General features: G+C 35.1%; 1 protein-coding gene across 1 annotated transcript in view; it reads left to right on the top strand.

Annotated features, from left to right (window-relative positions):
- Window positions 1-16,996, top strand: part of LOC138762392 (uncharacterized) — a 172,738-nt gene that overhangs the window by 39,778 nt on the left and 115,964 nt on the right. The window contains exons 8-11 of the mRNA XM_069936159.1: window positions 3,113-3,173; window positions 3,583-3,718; window positions 5,050-5,238; window positions 8,749-8,783. Coding sequence (XP_069792260.1) covers window positions 3,113-3,173; window positions 3,583-3,718; window positions 5,050-5,238; window positions 8,749-8,783 — 421 coding nt within the window. The remainder of the gene's footprint in view (window positions 1-3,112; window positions 3,174-3,582; window positions 3,719-5,049; window positions 5,239-8,748; window positions 8,784-16,996) is intronic.

Here is a 16,996-nt window from a genome sequence, read left to right as displayed (position 1 = left end):
TTCAAGAAATGTATGTGCTTAAGCTTTTTTGTGTATACTTCAAAATCAAACTGCTGATTTACAGAGTGTACATCCTGGTAAAAAGGATCGTTTTACCTGTTATTTTGCAAGTCTAGTCAGAAATTGGAATCCTCCAAATGGAGTTTGAAACTACAGTGAACAATAGGAATGTTGCAGCATCACAGGAAAAATTCAGTGTGTGCCCTTAGTTCTGGGGCTTCTCATTTTGCATTCTATTGGGTCTTGGAGACAGGAATGAGGTGAGGAAAACTTGCAGACAAAACTAGATCGATTATTTTAGTGCAATTTAAAGATTGTTTAATAATTCTTGCATCTACTTTATGAAATACATTATGTTTATCGATTCTTTGAATTAATCTCTTAAAGTATACCCAGATGAGAGGAATAAAATAAGGATCTGAAATTGTAGGTATAATTAGTTAATTTAAATCTAAGATGGGTGGAGATGAAATTCCAAATCTTTGTACAACTGTAATTTTTGCCCAATAATTTGGAATAAAGTTATAAATTTTGGGTGAATAACTTTTGAAATGTTTCAAATCAGTCAACTTTTACAGTGTCAATTTTAAGAAAACACACAAATGTTTTAAACTGTAACCCTCTTGTTGGAGGTAACTTCTCAAATGCTTTGTTAAAACTGGGGAAAAAAAAAACAACTTTGTTTAGTTTCAAATCAGCAGAACACTGAAGGAAAGATCTTCTATTTGTAATTATCAAGCCATTAATTTTGATTATGGTTGTGTATTTTATTTTTCTGGTGGAGAAAAGTGCTATATTTGACAGCAACCTTTGAATCAGTAGACCCTTTTCTCATATAAATCTAATCCAGATGTCTATACTTTAAAGCACATCTTTCAATTTTGTCATTGATGACCATATACATGAAACATAGCAGCAATTTATCTTGGTTAAACCTTGTCAGACTTGGCTATCTTGAATCTTCTCTCACATTAGTATCTGATATAGCACAAAGTTTTTAAAAAAAAATGAAGAAAATGATAGTGAAAACACTTCAAAGGCAGCTAGCACAGGACTGGGATTTGCTATGAAATAATTAATGGAGACACAGTGACTGAATAATGAATGCCAGTCTCAACAGGAAGGAAACTGTACATGTACCTCATGTTCTTAAAATCTCTAACTTTGTAACTTTGTTTTTCATTCTAAAGCACTAAATTTAGGCCCTCACTTCCGTGCATCGCTGAAAGTGTTACATGTTTGAGGGACTGCCTTTTCACATGGGATAATCACCAAAGCCCTGTTTGTTCCCTCAGATAGGTATAGAAGATCCCATGGTGCAAATTCAAAGAAGGGTGGAGACTTGGTCCTTCCCCAGGCCAACATTTGTTCCTTGTTCAATGTTAGTAGATATTATCTTCATTGTAAAATGCCATTTGTGGGAGATCACATTTCCCACAGTCTGATGGCAACTGCAGTGAAAATGTCTTGGTGTTTTTGGGGTCGCTTGAAAGATATGACAAAGGTCCTATGTAAGTCTGTCCTTTTGATATGCTTATTTAATAACATGCCATTTTATATTCAGACCTGTTGAAATAAGCTTAGTTTAAAAAAAAGCTGAAGGTATATGCCGAGAGCTTCCATTACGACTGTTCCATGTACAATTTGTTCACTATTTTTATTTGGGAAGGTATGGGAGCAATTCATCCATAAATGCCTAACATACACTTTTATTGAGGAAACACTGAAGTTCTAGTTCTGTCTTTGTAATGTACATTGCTGTAAGCATTTCCTACAGCTTCATTTAAAGCTGTTTTTGTTTAAATTTAAGTAAATCACAAAATTCTGTGGACACCATGGTTGAAGTAAAAACACAAAATGCTGGAGAAGTTCAGCAGCTCAAACAGTGTCCTTTATGTAGAAGACGCAAAGATACATCACCGACATTTCAGGCTTGAGCCCATCATCAAATTTGATCATTTGATTTGATGACGGGCTCAAGCCCAAAATGTCGGTGATGCACCTTTGCCTTTGCTACATAAAGGACACTGTTTGAGCTGCTGAACTTCTCCAGCATTTTGTATTTTTACTGTGTTTAAATTTAGGTAAATGTTAACAGTGGCAAAATTTTCTGATTTGGCACTTAAAAAGCATGAATAATGGAAAATCCAAAACCCTAACACTGTCAGTAAAGTCTTGATTAAACTTTTTGTAATGTCTTCAATACCTAAATTTGTCTTATTTATCAGATACATTGTTTTCCCAACCTACTTTGTTGGAGAGAGTAATTGTTTAAAAATAATTGGTCAGTTACTAGATAAGCAATAACAATACTTAGTGAATGCAAAAAGGAGCCCTTGTTTCTTGCATTCTCCTTTTGTTTTGCATTCATCAAAAGTCTGTCCTTGCATATAAACCATACAGTCTATTCATCTTGTTAAGGATTTGCTTTTTGTCCGTTGACCTCAATTTATTTTTCACTCATTGACAATAATAATGCTAAAGATTATATGAAATTTGTAATAGTTTAGGCAATTGGAGGCTGAAATGTTTTCAGTACTTTTGACTTGATATTGATTTTATTAAATGAGATGAAAATTTCCTTCCAGAAGAGCAATTGAAATTTTGAAAGCATTCTGAAACAGAATGACCTCCAATTAGAATATACAGTAATTTCAATTGACCTCAAAATGATGACTATTGCATGCACCTCCATCATAATTTGCTTACTGTAAACAGGTCTAGGTAGCAAACACTTGCAAGAGGAAATCTATTATATTTTCTCCAATTATTTTACATCAATATCACTTTTATTCCAAGAACAAAGAGCAGGAACATTTTGAAATTGTTTCAAATCAAAGCTCTAAAAATAATTCATATTTACACTTGATAAAACGTTGAGAAGACTTTTTTTTAAAGGAAGACATGAATCCTGCTCTTCAATGAAAGGGAATTGCATTCAAATTTCATTCACTTAACCACTCACTTGGTCATTTATATTTGCAATCCACTTCTTGTCTTGCCAATTCAGTTAAAAAAAATTGATAAACAATGGTACAATTAAATTTCAAGGTAAATTAGAATGTGCATTTTTTCCAAAATTTTAATTTAAAATGTCCTCCTCTTCCACCAGAACTGGTGAATTAACAAATCGCCTGTCATCTGAAACGCAGATCATTCAGAATACTTTAACGGTGAGTATAAGAACTAACCACTTAATGTTGCATCCTCGGTATAAATTTTGTGCTATTTAAAGCTTTCCTTTAACTAAAACTAAATAAAAACATAATTTTTGTGCATGCACATGTGCATAGTTCTCTCTTCTTCCCATTACTAATATTAATATTTGTGTTGGTAGAAATATTATGAGAATGGATGTCAAATGAACCAAGTATTTGATATTCAATAACTACAACATCACTAAAATTTATTGTTCTAAATATTTAAAACCAAAATGCTGCAGCTGCATTTTTTTAATTTTAGATCTTGTAGGAAACTTCTGGGCAGTGTAGGGTGCTTTATTGTCTATAATTTTATAATGGTAACTGGAAAAAATAATCTGTGTAACAATGGAAAAGCATATTTATCATTGTTTTACTGCAGGTAAACTTGTCCATGTTGTTGCAATATACATTGCAGATAATTGGATCCATTGTTCTCATGTTTATTATAAGTCCGGCATTGACTGGAGTACTCCTTGCCTCTGTTCCAGTTGTAGCAATTGGAGGAGTGCTTTATGGTGAGTTCAATTTCTACTACAATGTGCAAATTTTTTGCTGGTGAGAAAAAGGATTTTGTTTGTTTGCAGGAACAACACTCTGCTGTTTATCATTTCTCTACCACGATCAAAAATGTTTGTCCCCTTTCTATTAAATTTGTTTAAATATTTTACCCAACCCAATCCCAACTCCAGTTTTACCTTGATCATTTTATTTCAAAGTTTATGTTCACACTAATCACTACCATTTGGCTACAACCTTATCCATTGTTGGAATGAATTCAAGACTTTGAATGGTACTCCTGATCCTCTGCTCTTCCATGACTAAGATTTATTTGCAGCACAAATGAATCATTTGGACTAACAGATTCATGATGATAAATTATAGAATAAAGATTCCCCAACCCACCTTTTTCTATGTAATTCCATGAAACATACCTCTGTCTCTATTCATTTTTCTAAAATGTTTTTTCAAATACTCTTCTACCTTGATTAGCTCTTGCAGTGGGGAACTCTACTTTTTAACTGATTTCTGTGTATAGAAGCCTCTTCTGAATTGGGGGTTTTGGATTTATTAGTGCCGAACATGGAACTGTAAATAGAATACAGCCTTCCCATAAATTAATACATCTATTTATCTGATTGAAAAACTGCAGATGCTAGAAATCTGAAATAAAAACAGAAAATGCTCGGGGAAAATAAGGCTCAGCAAGTCAGGACACATCTGTGGAAAAAGAAGAGGTCAATATTATAGGCCTGTAACCCCTCTCCACCACTTTTTCACCGCAAATCTATTTTAAGAAGAAATAGCATTCCATCACCCACTTTGCTCAAAACCCAAGAGCCCAGCTGCAAAATATCAGTAAACTTTGATCATGCAGAATATCTTTAGTAGCTGACCAGAATTGTTACTTAAAGAATATCTAGCATGAGTGGATTTTTAAACCTTATTAAATTAAGATTTTTATATATGCAGACTATCTTAATATTTTTTCCTCATGGGTTTTTTTTTTCAGTTGGAATTAATATGGTATTTAAAGCTCAAGGGCCGCTTTATGCCAAGGAACTCCATTCAACATCCAGAGTTGAACTTATTCCTGGATTTATTATTTTCCACTCCGGTCAGGATTTGACAATTTAGATGTCTAGTAGCATGTAATTGTTCCATACTGTTTTTTTGATGAATATTTAAAAGAAATTAACCAAAGAAAAGACTAAAATCATGTTGCACATTTCCACATGTTTTAAAAGATGAGCTTCAATAATTTGTGGAAAATTTGTCACATTTGCTCAGTCAATGTACATTCATCAAAATGGTGTTAGTATTTGCTTGGTTTGTACTGCTTCCCCAGGAGAATTTGTGAAGAGATTACGAAAAAAGTTCCAGGATGAGCTGGCAGCTGCTGGGTCCACAGCAGAAGAAACCATTTCTAACATTCGTACAGTGAGAACTTTCTGTAGTGAAAAGAAATCTGAAGAACTGTATGGCAAAGGAATAGAAAAGAGCTATCAAATTGGAAAAAAGTTAGCTCTAGGAGAAGGTATGATCCCACATTTAATGAATTATTTAAAAAAAAATTGAGCTGTAATTTTACCCCAACGAAGGTTATTTATTAAGATTTTCTGTTTTAGTCCAGCTTTTCATCTTCTTATAAATTTCTTCTTCTTTGGCTTGGCTTCACGGACGAAGATTTATGGAGGGGTAATGTCCACGTCAGCTGCAGGCTCGTTTGTGGCTGACAAGTCCGATGCGGAACAGGCAGACACGGTTGCAGCGGTTGCAAGGGAAAATTGGTTGGTTGGGGTTGGGTGTTGGGTTTTTCCTCCTTTGTCTTTTGTCAGACAGGTGGGCTCTGCGGTCTTCTTCAAAGGAGGTTGCTGCCTGCTGAACTGTGAGGTGCCAAGATGCACGGTTTGAGGTGATATCAGCCCACTGGCAGTGGTCAATGTGGCAGGCACCAAGAGATTTCTTTAGGCAGTCCTTGTACCTCTTCTTTGGTGCACCTCTGTCATGGTGGCCAGTGGCGAGCTCGCCATATAACACGATCTTGGGAAGGCAATGGTCCTCCATTCTGGAGACGTGACCTACCCAGCGCAGTTGGGTCTTCAGCAGCGTGGATTTGATGCTGTCGGCCTCTGCCATCTCGAGTACTTCGATGTTGGGGATGAAGTCGCTCCAATGAATGTTGAGGATGGAGCAGAGACAACGCTGGTGGAAGCGTTCTAGGAGCCGTAGGTGATGCTGGTAGAGGACCCATGATTCGGAGCCGAACAGGAGTGTGGGTATGACAACGGCTCTCTACATGCTAACCTTTGTGAGGTTTTTCAGTTGGTTGTTTTTCCAGACTCTTTTGTGTAGTCTTCCAAAGGCGCTATTATATATAGCAGGTGGAGAGGAAATGCTATTGTTAAGAGCTGTAATTAATAGCTCAATGTATTAAAACATCTCATTTTGTTTAGCCTAACTCTATGGATGTTGAAATCATGGATACAATATTATGTTCAAAAGCTTTGATTAAATGATTAAACATCTGATCTCTTGAAAGTTGTAGTCATATTTTCACATAACATTTTAATTCTGGAATTCATAAATCTGGCCAAGTTCTCAACATTTTTTTGGACTATACTTTTGCAGTTATTAAAGCAGAACTTTTTTTTTGTTGGAAAGCTGGAAGTGTCTATCCGTATTCCTGCAGACATCCAGTCTGATTCACCAGTTCAATACTGAGGGAGACACTGTCTTTTAGCTAGACCGTGACGGATGCATTGGCATCAGTTTGAAGATGAACAGGAGAGTTTTATTTGGTCTCCTGGTTAATGTTTTCCTCACCTCCTCCAGTTCTGCAACTATCTAAAATGTCTGCTTTTCTCTAAAGTGGGCATTTTAGTTGCTCCTGAGAAATTCACTCCTTCCTTCTGAGTATTCAGGTCTGAAATTCCCTCCCTTAATCTTTCTACCTCTCTGTTTAAATGCTCTTTTGAGCGCAATTCTTTCACTAATTTTGGTCTATCTGTATTTGTGTGATTTGGTGTCAGATTTTGTTTGGGGTGGTACTTGCATTGTTATGAAGATCCATGGAATTATTGTCTATTATTGACACTATATTAATAGAACAATTACAGCACAGGAACCGGCCCCTTGACACTTCTAGTCCATGTCAAACCTTTTTTTTCCCCCTAGTTCCATTGACCTGCATGCAGCCCATCACCCTCCATACCCCTCCTATCCATGTACTTGTCCAAATTCTTCTTAAATAGTAAAATTGAGCCTGCATCTTCCACTCCAGCTGGAAGTTCATTTCACACTCCCTCCACTCTGTGTGAAGTTCCCCTTCATGTTCCCTTAAACTTTTCCCCTTTCACCCTTAACCCATGTCCTCTGGTTTATGACTCACCTGCCCTCGGTGGAAAAAGCCTATCTACATTTACTCTGTCTGTGCCCCTCATAATTTTAAACACCTCTATCAAATCTACCCTCATTGTTTAACACTCCAGAGAATAAAGTTCTAACCTGTTTAAATTTTCCCTGTAACTTGGTTCCTGAAGTCTGGGCAACCTCCTAGTAAATCTTCTCTGCACTCTTTATTTTATTGACATCTTTCTTGTAGTTAGGTGACCAAAACTGCACACAATACTCCAAATTTGGCCTCACCCACATCTTAAAGTAATCTTGATGACTAAATAAACCAAAAGTACATCAAAAGGTCAGACCAGTGATATTTGTTCATTTTAGACAGAAAATTAATATTAACAAAATTAATAGGAGTGCTGGAAGACGGCAGGAATTCGAGTGACTTTCTGATGCCCATTATTTCTGATATGCATGTTACATATTTTGTTCACTGGCCACATGGCAGTTTTATTTGTATTTTCTACTAATTCGTCTGTTTCCCTGATCTGCTTCACATTAAGTTGCAGTGCTATTGATTGACTAGTTTTCTATCTGGATGATGCTTTCTCACTTTTGAAACTAGTATTCTGTTGATATAGCCCAAAGATGTGTGCTGTTGTCTTCATGTGTGTGGTATGATGAGCAGCAAGACATCTTCATGAGAAAAGATTTAGTAACTATTCTTTTTGATAGTGGTAGAAAAGCCAGACAACCCAAGTTTGCAGCATAGAGATAACTTTGACTGCTGGAAACCTTATCAAAAGGAAACATAAATTTGAAGGAATTCTCTGGCTTTGCAAAAATTAACCTAAGCAATTGAACTCATTTAAAATATTGACATGAATTTTAAGTGTGCAATATCTAGAAGCCAATCACACATGTTTTTCCCTGACATTATTTTAGACCATTGTGGTGCTTTGTAAATTGCTTCAGTGTTTTTAGAGCTTTGCATCCTTAAATCCATTGATATGCTTTTCCCATCAAGAAAGAAATTTCTGCAATCAGAGTTACTTGATATTTCAAAGTTGCTGAAACAGATGTACTGGGAAGTGTTGAGTAAGACAAAACTGCTTGAGCTTTTATTCTAAGAGATTTAAATTTCAGAATTTATTGGAATGAGTCATTTTGCTTGTTATAGTGTATTTATTGTATGAAGATAGTGAATGATAAAGAAAAGCATTTTAAAGTACCAACACCAATAGAACTCTTCATGCAGTGCAATTATTTTTGTTCCCTGTAGCAACCTTTGAAGTCTGTGGTTAGTATTTTTATTGTGATACTGATGCACTTTTTCATTTTTGTAAAAATTTGGAGGTGCAGCACAATGATATGCCCATCCAGCTTGCGCTGCCCTAATACATCCTTCACTAATTAACCTTACAAACCCCAAGCATCTGGAGGAAGCCCACACAGTCGTGGGGAGAATGTTCAAACTCCTTGCTGACAGCAGCAGACTTGAACCTGGGTCCCTGGTGTTATAATAGTGTTGAGCTAACCACTGCACTAACTGTGTTTCCCATTCACGTATTTATGGGGAGTTGTTCATGGTTAATTTTCAGGAGTAAATTTCCATATGGCTCACATTTATTTTGCTTCATTCAAGGGACTGGATAAATCAGTTTAAATCCAGATATAATTATATTATATTACTTTTTTTTAGGGTCCTTCAATGGACTGGTGATAACTATCTCACAGGTAAGAAATTACTTCCTCAAATTGAATGAGAATTTTTACTTCAACAAAATTAATTTGCAAAATATTGTGCATTGCTGCAAAGTTCCACGTTTCTACTTTTTTACCTCACAACAATACGAGTCTACTAAATGCAGTAGAATTTTATTTGATTTACAAGGTCACTTTGGAGTAATGGTGTGAATGTATATCTCTCTGATGATGGAGGAGAACAGGAACAAATATAACCTAATGTGAGACACATTTTTCAAAACCAAGTCTGATGTTGCCACTAGCCCAGACCTTTAAATGATAGATTACACTTCACTAATTTATTTATCAAGCAGTCAAAAAGGCCACAAGTTAAGCCTCAATCCTTGTTAGTGTTAAATAGCTTGTATTCAGGTTCCCATGATGGCAAGTCTTTTGTGTAAGGGTTCCAATTAATAAAGGCTTACAAACTAAATGAAAAAGATTGATCCATAATCCAGTATGAGAATTTGTCAGATTTTGGACTGAAGCCTAAAAATACCTGCACTTTGGAGATATTAGCCTTAAAAATGTTTGAGCTGCTGATAGAGTGTATTACAACAGGAATTGCTCTTTTGTTATTGTCTGCAAAATTAGAGTATTCAGGATTTTTTTTAGATATTTTTGAAGTTACCAAGATTTGTGGTTTGGTTTTGTCAACTTGTTAACCATTGTTTTGTGAATTTTAAGTGTGACGTGAAAATGCACTAAATCCATCCCTTGGAATTTCTTTTTAGTAGGTCTTAAGGAATTCACAGCCTCAAAAGTTATGCGTTGTTTTGAGACATACTTCTGACTGGATCCAGTATATATATTTAGTGGATTACATGTGCCTTTTTCTTGAATATACTTTGCCATACTTGCAGAACTCTAAAACTGGACAAATCTAAAATCTTTAGTTTTCTTTTAAACTGCCAAAGTAGTAGGAGCCACACATACATTATAATGACTGTAGAGAGGCAAACTGTGCTAGAAGCAGAGAATCAAAAATATTGACCTTCTTAATTAACTTTGAAAGTGATCATGAATAGTATATCCCTCATGTTCTTTAAGGCGTAATAATGTGTATTATTCCTCCTTACTTTCTTATGCTCCCAGTCACATTTTTTTCTGAGCTTGTGGCAGGCTACCTTGTGTTGATTAATTCCATATGTTGCATCTGTTTTTCGACTAAAGAACTGTAGCTTGTTGTCAGTATCTCAATCAACACTTACCCATTGTCTGTGACTGCTCATGTACAGATGTGCTGTCTTCACTGTAGCTTTATTTTCTGTTAGTTGCCACTGTTGTAACCCTTGAAATAAGAACTATGGATTGTTTTAAATGGTTTATAATTGAAAGGTTTATGATGAACCTGTCTTTTTCTATCTAATTATATACTTAAGTCTTCAGTCTTATTTGTGAATGTGGCAGTTTTGTACATTTGATGTACTGTTCATGTTTTTGCATCTATTTTCCTAATTTGTATTGTCAAAAGAAAGTTTTCCAAACATTCTTAAACTGTTTTTGGGCTTTTTTTTTCTCACTACTGCCTACTTTTCCAATTTTGTGCTGTAAGAATTCAATTCCTGATGCTGATTCAATTTTAATTATCTCTATAATTCCATCCTTGCTTCAAATGCTTAAAGTTTATTCAACAAACCAGTATATCTGAATTTTAAGCCTGGATTTAAGATGCGTAAATTGATCCTGGTTCCTGGGATTGCAAAACTGTCATACAGGAGAGTTTGGGTCAACTAGGCCCTGTATTTGTTGGAGTATAGAAGAAAGAAAGACATCACTGAAACATTTCAGCAAGGTGTGGCAAGCTATATTCCTTTGTCTTGGATGAATGGGTGTGGAGTATGATTGTGGTCTGGAAAGATGGGTCATAGTCTTAGGGTGGGGTAAGACTTTTATGACTCAGATGAGAACTTTTTTCACTTAGAGGGACATGAATAAGTGGAATTCCTAAGTACAAATGACCTGAGACCAGATCTGCACTGTGGACCTGAGCAGATGCATGTTGGCACACAGTTTGTATCCAAGGGGGGGGTCAAATACAGCCTGTTGTTTTCTCCTTTCACCCCATACTGTGTTCCTTGGTCTTCAATGTTCTGCCACCCCACCTTTCCTTCCTTAGTTTCTCTACCCTTTACTCCTATTCTCTAAGATGCCTATTATTGCATGGCTTGCAGTTACCAATGTCAAAGCTTGCACATAACACATATTTTGATGATTTAGTCACTTGAGATTAATATTTGTGTATTTTAACATCATGAAAAAAACCAAATAGACAAAGTGGAGATGATGTACTAATTTTTGTGTTCTTATCAGACAAAATATCTTCAAGTTTATATTGTACAATTGTATTTTATGGTTTGGAATTTGCCATCAGTTTCTTGTGGAAATGACAGCAACTTGTGGATTTCCATGCAATTAAAATTCAAAATGGAGGTTCTAAAGTTGTTGCTGTCAGTGATATGCCCACCCCCCCCTCCCAATACTGAGTACATTATTTGGCAAACTTGATAGAATCTAGAGGTGATTTGTTGAGAGCATTTTAATGATATTTATGATCTGCAAAATATCCTAAAAATATTTTTCTTTGCATGGAATCATCAATGAATTTTGATAGTATATTAGGTAAGCATGTCTCATCCAAAAGTATTTTGTTTGTCAGTAATTTCCTCTCAAAAATTGCGAGTATAATGGTTTTTAAAATATATGTTCAAGTCCTGCCTTTGTTTTATCAGTAGATTCCAGTCTTCAAGTCTGTAAAATGCTTTTCTTTTAATTAAAAAAAAAAGTGACTTTCTCCCAGTTGGATTTCTTAATCTGATACATATGAATAACATCACTATTGGTAGACAGGCGATTTCCTTGAACTGAGGCCTGACAATGGCTAATGTCAAAAAAGAGAAAGTGCACAAAATTGAACATGAATTCTATTTTTTTGGATAATTACTTTTGCAATCAGTAGCAAATCCTGTTGTTTTATGTGGCTGACTGCAAGAATCTGGCCATGAATTGCCATGAAGTGTCATATTTTAGAAATTTTTAGCTATTGCATAATTTGCAGACTTGACAAAGTATGTGATCTTTTTCTTCATCCTGTATGTTCCCGCAGTCCGTCACTTTTGTCAGAGGTCGGGGGCGGGGGGGGGGAGCCTTTATCATTAGAAAGTAAGTAGCATTCAGTATGTGATACATTGGAATTGTGAACAGAAAATATTCCATCAAAACTTATTTGGTTCCAACAGTTAGGGTTTAAAGGCATTATGTACAGCCGCAGGTGGTTGAGAAATAACTATATAATTTTCCACAGAGATATAATCAGACGGGTCTTTACACATTTGTATAAAGTTGATATTCTCTATAGTGTAGGTTAGTTACATTGTTTTCAAATGTTTAGATGCAACTCCAATGGTATACAAGAGTATTAGTCATGTTTGAAGAAGTGGATAAAATGGAGCTCATTCTGTCTGTGTGTGGCAGAAATGAGATCGGCTTTGAAAAGCCTGCGATTTACCTGTTTCTTGTGGATGCAGTTTTAATTAATGAGAAAATTGGATTTGGTTCATCTCAATTTGTTAGGCTGTTTATTTAAAAAAAAAATCATTCTAATTATTAATTTTGTCCTCTATTTCAGCAAAAGAGAATTTGTAAAATGGTGATTTAGGTTGTTCAAAGATTGTCACTTTTTGAACATGAAGTTTTAAATTGTATGAAAATGTCAATTCTGCTTTGAAAAATATTAAAAATTAATAGCTTGAATACTCTATGGAAATTCCTTTTTGCAGTAAGTCTATAATTCAGATCACTTGATGCTATTCCGGACCAGTAAATTGTTGTGGCACAAAGAAGATGTGGAATAAAATGAAAGAGAAAATGCTAGAAATGTTCATCTCTGTGAAGAAAAACAGTTAATTTTTCAGATTGATACCTTTTCACCAGAACATATGTATTTGTGAACTATTTTTTGCAAGTGAAAGCAAATCAGATACTACTGACTGTTCTCTCTGATGAATAGAATATTATGAAAGAAATCTTGTTAAAATGTGAATGAATTGTATGGCAAAGTGGTTCTGAATTATGCAGATAAAAAGCAAAAGGCTTATTATTGAAGATTACATGTCACTTCATACTTTTAGAATAACATGTTTGATAAGGCATTTTAATGCAAACAAGATAAAGCTAAATTGTAACTAAATAAGGCTTAAATTTAAATTGTTTAATTCAGATATACTGCACAGTAACAGGCCATTTCGGTCTAGGAGTCCATGCCACCCAATTTTCTCCCCATTTTGAATGATAGAAGGAAACTGGAGCCCCTGGAGAAACTGGAGCCCCTGGAGAAAACCAATGCAGACATGAGGAGAACATACAAACTCCTGACAGACAGCAAGGGATTCGAACCCTGGTTTGGTCCCAATTGCTCGTGCCATAGAGGTGTTGCTTTTACCGCTACGCCAACTATGCTGTTGTGAGGAAAAATCCAGTAATCATTTTATTCTGAAGTTTCACTTTTCAACCTTTGTTTCAATAGAGAATATGATATTTATGACTTGATAATATTTGAGAAGAACCTCCTTCATGATAGTGAATTTAAAATCATTTTCTCATTGACCGTATGGTTTGTTGAATAAATGTATTATGTGCTACTGAGTTGTTGCAGACCAAGAAGAGCACATATTTGATCCTTGGTAACTCCTGAATTAGCTGATATGAACCAAAGAGGCAGTGGCAGACATTTGTTCTAGAGAAGGAAACAAAATTGTTTGTTATCCAAGTGAATTTATCAAAATATCTCTTGGATTTTAGGCAATTCTCTGGGCCTTTTATTTATTTTTCTGAATTAATCCACTTTGAAGAGTCGTTTATATTTCTACATATTGAACTCTGTCAATTTAAGCTCTCACATCGATCAAGATGGAATTTAGAATTGAAAGTATTAATTGTTTTTATAGGATGATTAGTTTTTCCTGCAGATGAATTCTTTTAACTTTTTTTACACATCAACTCTATATTTTTCATGTTCTTCCACTACCCTTTCTACTTTTATATTTTCGTATTCCTTTAGATCTCCACTCCCTTGTGCGTGCTTCCCACTATCAGTCAGATCCTCAGATGTTTCCTTTCATGTTTTATGCTTCCATCTTCTATAATGCTCGTTTTTTTTCCTTTAAAGTTAAAAGCACAAAATAATCTGAAGCAATTTTCAGAAGCCAAGGATGCTCTATTCAAAAAAGACTTTGATCAGAGTTCTTGTGACTGTAATTTTTAGAAGAAATTACAGTAGCAGATGAACTTCCTTAAATTTAAGTGCTTCTATTTGGCTACTGAAAATTGTGTTCCTGGAAGCTGCTGTGTGTTTAACATGAAGAATGCTGCAAAAACAGCAAAGGGGAAAAAATAGTTAGAATCTGGGAGAATGCCATTCTAAGATCAACAAATGCTGAAGGAGGGAGCATCGCTGGAATGTTAAGGAACAGAATCAGGCAAAAAAAAATGGTTAAAACATGTGTGGAATGACATTTGAAAACTGGATGTAATCATTTTTCAAACTGTCTAAAGTACAACATGTTTAACATGAAACTTTGTAAACTTGCTGGTTGGTTGCTTTGTGGGATTAGAATGGAGCAGTTAGTTAGAGGCTGCCCGTAAGATTATAATGCACACCATTGCAAGATTTATAGGGATTAATACATTTTTTTTAAAACATGGTCACATAAAAACAAAAATGAATTGGATTTGTGTGTTTGCTTTTGGAATTGTACATATCCTTTTCTCATGACTAAGAAACAGAAGAAGAATTACTGTAGGCAAAGGATCACAAAGGTAGGAGTAGCATAAGTCTGTGATAATGGCAAGAAAATGAAAATATTTTGTTGCAAAATTCTCTGGTAAGACGAATAGAAAAAGTTGCAGTAGCATCAATCATCATCTAAATGCATTGCACTCGTATTCAAATAATCTTGAGAAAAATGAGCAAAGGACACAAAAATACAAAGAGGTAGGAAGGATGCCAGAGGACATGTGGATCTTGAATGCAATTCCTGTTTGTAAAAAAGGAAATACAATTGGAGGTGGGCAACTCCGTTTCCTTAATTATCATTTAGTCTGGATGAAGAAATATCTTGAATCATTTTAATTAAGAATGTACAAGAGCAATGCTGTGAGCATTGATGTTCGAAGACTTTTGATAACTTACCACATAAAGAAAAGTCAGGTCATGTTTAATCGGAGCCAGGTAATGGAATGGATTGAGAGATGACGGCAGCAAGAGGGAAATGATCCTGCAAAGATCTGTGCAGAGCTAAAGGTTTTTAAAGATATGGTGTGTAAATTAGTGGATAATTCCAAACTAGGATTACAGATAGTATATCTTTGGTAAACCATAAAATTAATTAACATAATATTTTGTGGATTGTTGATTATGACAGGATCCAATATGTACAAAGAGTGGATGAAATTTTTGTTTTCTGTTTAAATCATGGACATTACTGACAAAGGCAGCATCTAATGACTGTAATGGAATAATTTAATAAAATATATGTTAAAAAAGGGGAATAAGATTAGATAATTTAGGTCACTTCTCATAAACAAACATCACATTTCAGAAACAAACCGAGACAGTGAGATAAAAGCTGAAGTAGTGAGTGAAAGGCTGAATAAGTGAAAAGCCTGCGAAAGACCCCATTTCAGGATGCATTTTGAATTCCTAGTTCAGCCTATTAGAAATCTCTGTAGTGGCTGGTTTTTATGTTTCTCCTGAAATAGGGGAAAAGAAGAACTCTTTGTACTAATGTGGAAGAAAGCACATGTCCAATGAACATCTCTCTGCACCCATCAAAGACCTTCCTGACAACTTAAGTTAAGGCATCAGAGCCTGTTGAATGTAATGACTGTTTAATTCTGTGCACAATACTGAAAACTGCCTGATATCAGTAAACTTTGAACAGTAAAAGACTGTACAGTGAAAAAGAACCATCTTGAGAACACACACACACACACACACACACACACACACACACACACACACACACACACACACACACACACACACACACACACACACACACACACACACACACACACACACACCTACCTTAAGAGATTAGGTTAAGTAACTTAATAGTGACAAGTTAAATATTGATCTCTTTATTCTGTATTAAGAAAATAAAGCCAATTTTGTTTAAGTGGCCATTGCTTTCAGTGGCTGCTAATTTTTGAGTCCTTAGGACTCGTCAATTGTGATATGAAATATTTGGAGTTTTGGAACTAAAATATTTGGAGTTTTGGGATCTTAAACCTTTGAAGTTTTTGTGATTTATTAGTAAATTATTTTTCCAAGCTAATTTAAAGCTTGTGGGGGGGAAACAGCAGCAATGGATATTAGTGAATTTTTGGTTCCACCATCACTTGCAGAGAAAAAGAAAACAGGAGCTGATGGTCATTATTAGAGAATTAAAGCTTGCTGAAGACATGAGTTTTATGAGGAAAATAGAAATACAGAGAATTATAGTGAAATATTATACAAGTGAGGGAAAATTTGAAGAGGAAGATTTAGAAAATTTTCCTGAGGTTAAATCTGTTTAAATGCAATTTAAAAAAAATTAGAGCTGAAGGAAGATAGAGAGAAATGGAGAGTGGATGAAGTAAAAGAAAAACAGGAATTTGAATTGCAGAAACACAAACTTGAAGTGGAAGAAGCTGAAAGAAATAGGCTTTTTGAATTAGAAACATTAAGACTTGAGATAGAGGGAGGTAAGAGAACTGAAGAACGAACTCATGCAGAGAAGTTTATGGCTGGTAGAGAGGTTAATCTAGTTCCTCCTTTTGATAAGGGGGATATTGATGCATATTTTCAGTTTTTTGAAAAGATTGCTCAGAGCTCCAGCTAGCCGAAAGAGAAGTGGCCTCTTATGCTCCAAAGTGTGATGAAAGGAAAGGCACCACTGGCATACTCCAGTTTGAATGTAGAGCAAGTTGCAAATACTAAAACTGTTAAACAAGCAGTATTAAAAGTGTATGAGTTGTTTCCAGAGTATAAAGACAAAAAATTAGGAATTTGGGGAAAGCATGGAACCAATCTTACATATTTTTCATGTGCAAAATCCATATGTTTTGACCATTGGTACGCCTCAAAAGGAAAAAAAAAATTATGGTTTCAACAGAGTAAGAAAATTGATATTAATTGAGGAAATTAAAAGGTGTTTTCCCAA

This window comes from Narcine bancroftii, chromosome 4 (genome assembly GCF_036971445.1).
Source record: "Narcine bancroftii isolate sNarBan1 chromosome 4, sNarBan1.hap1, whole genome shotgun sequence".
NCBI classification, from domain to species: Eukaryota; Metazoa; Chordata; class Chondrichthyes; order Torpediniformes; family Narcinidae; genus Narcine; species Narcine bancroftii.
This window is presented reverse-complemented; position numbering and strand designations above follow the sequence as displayed.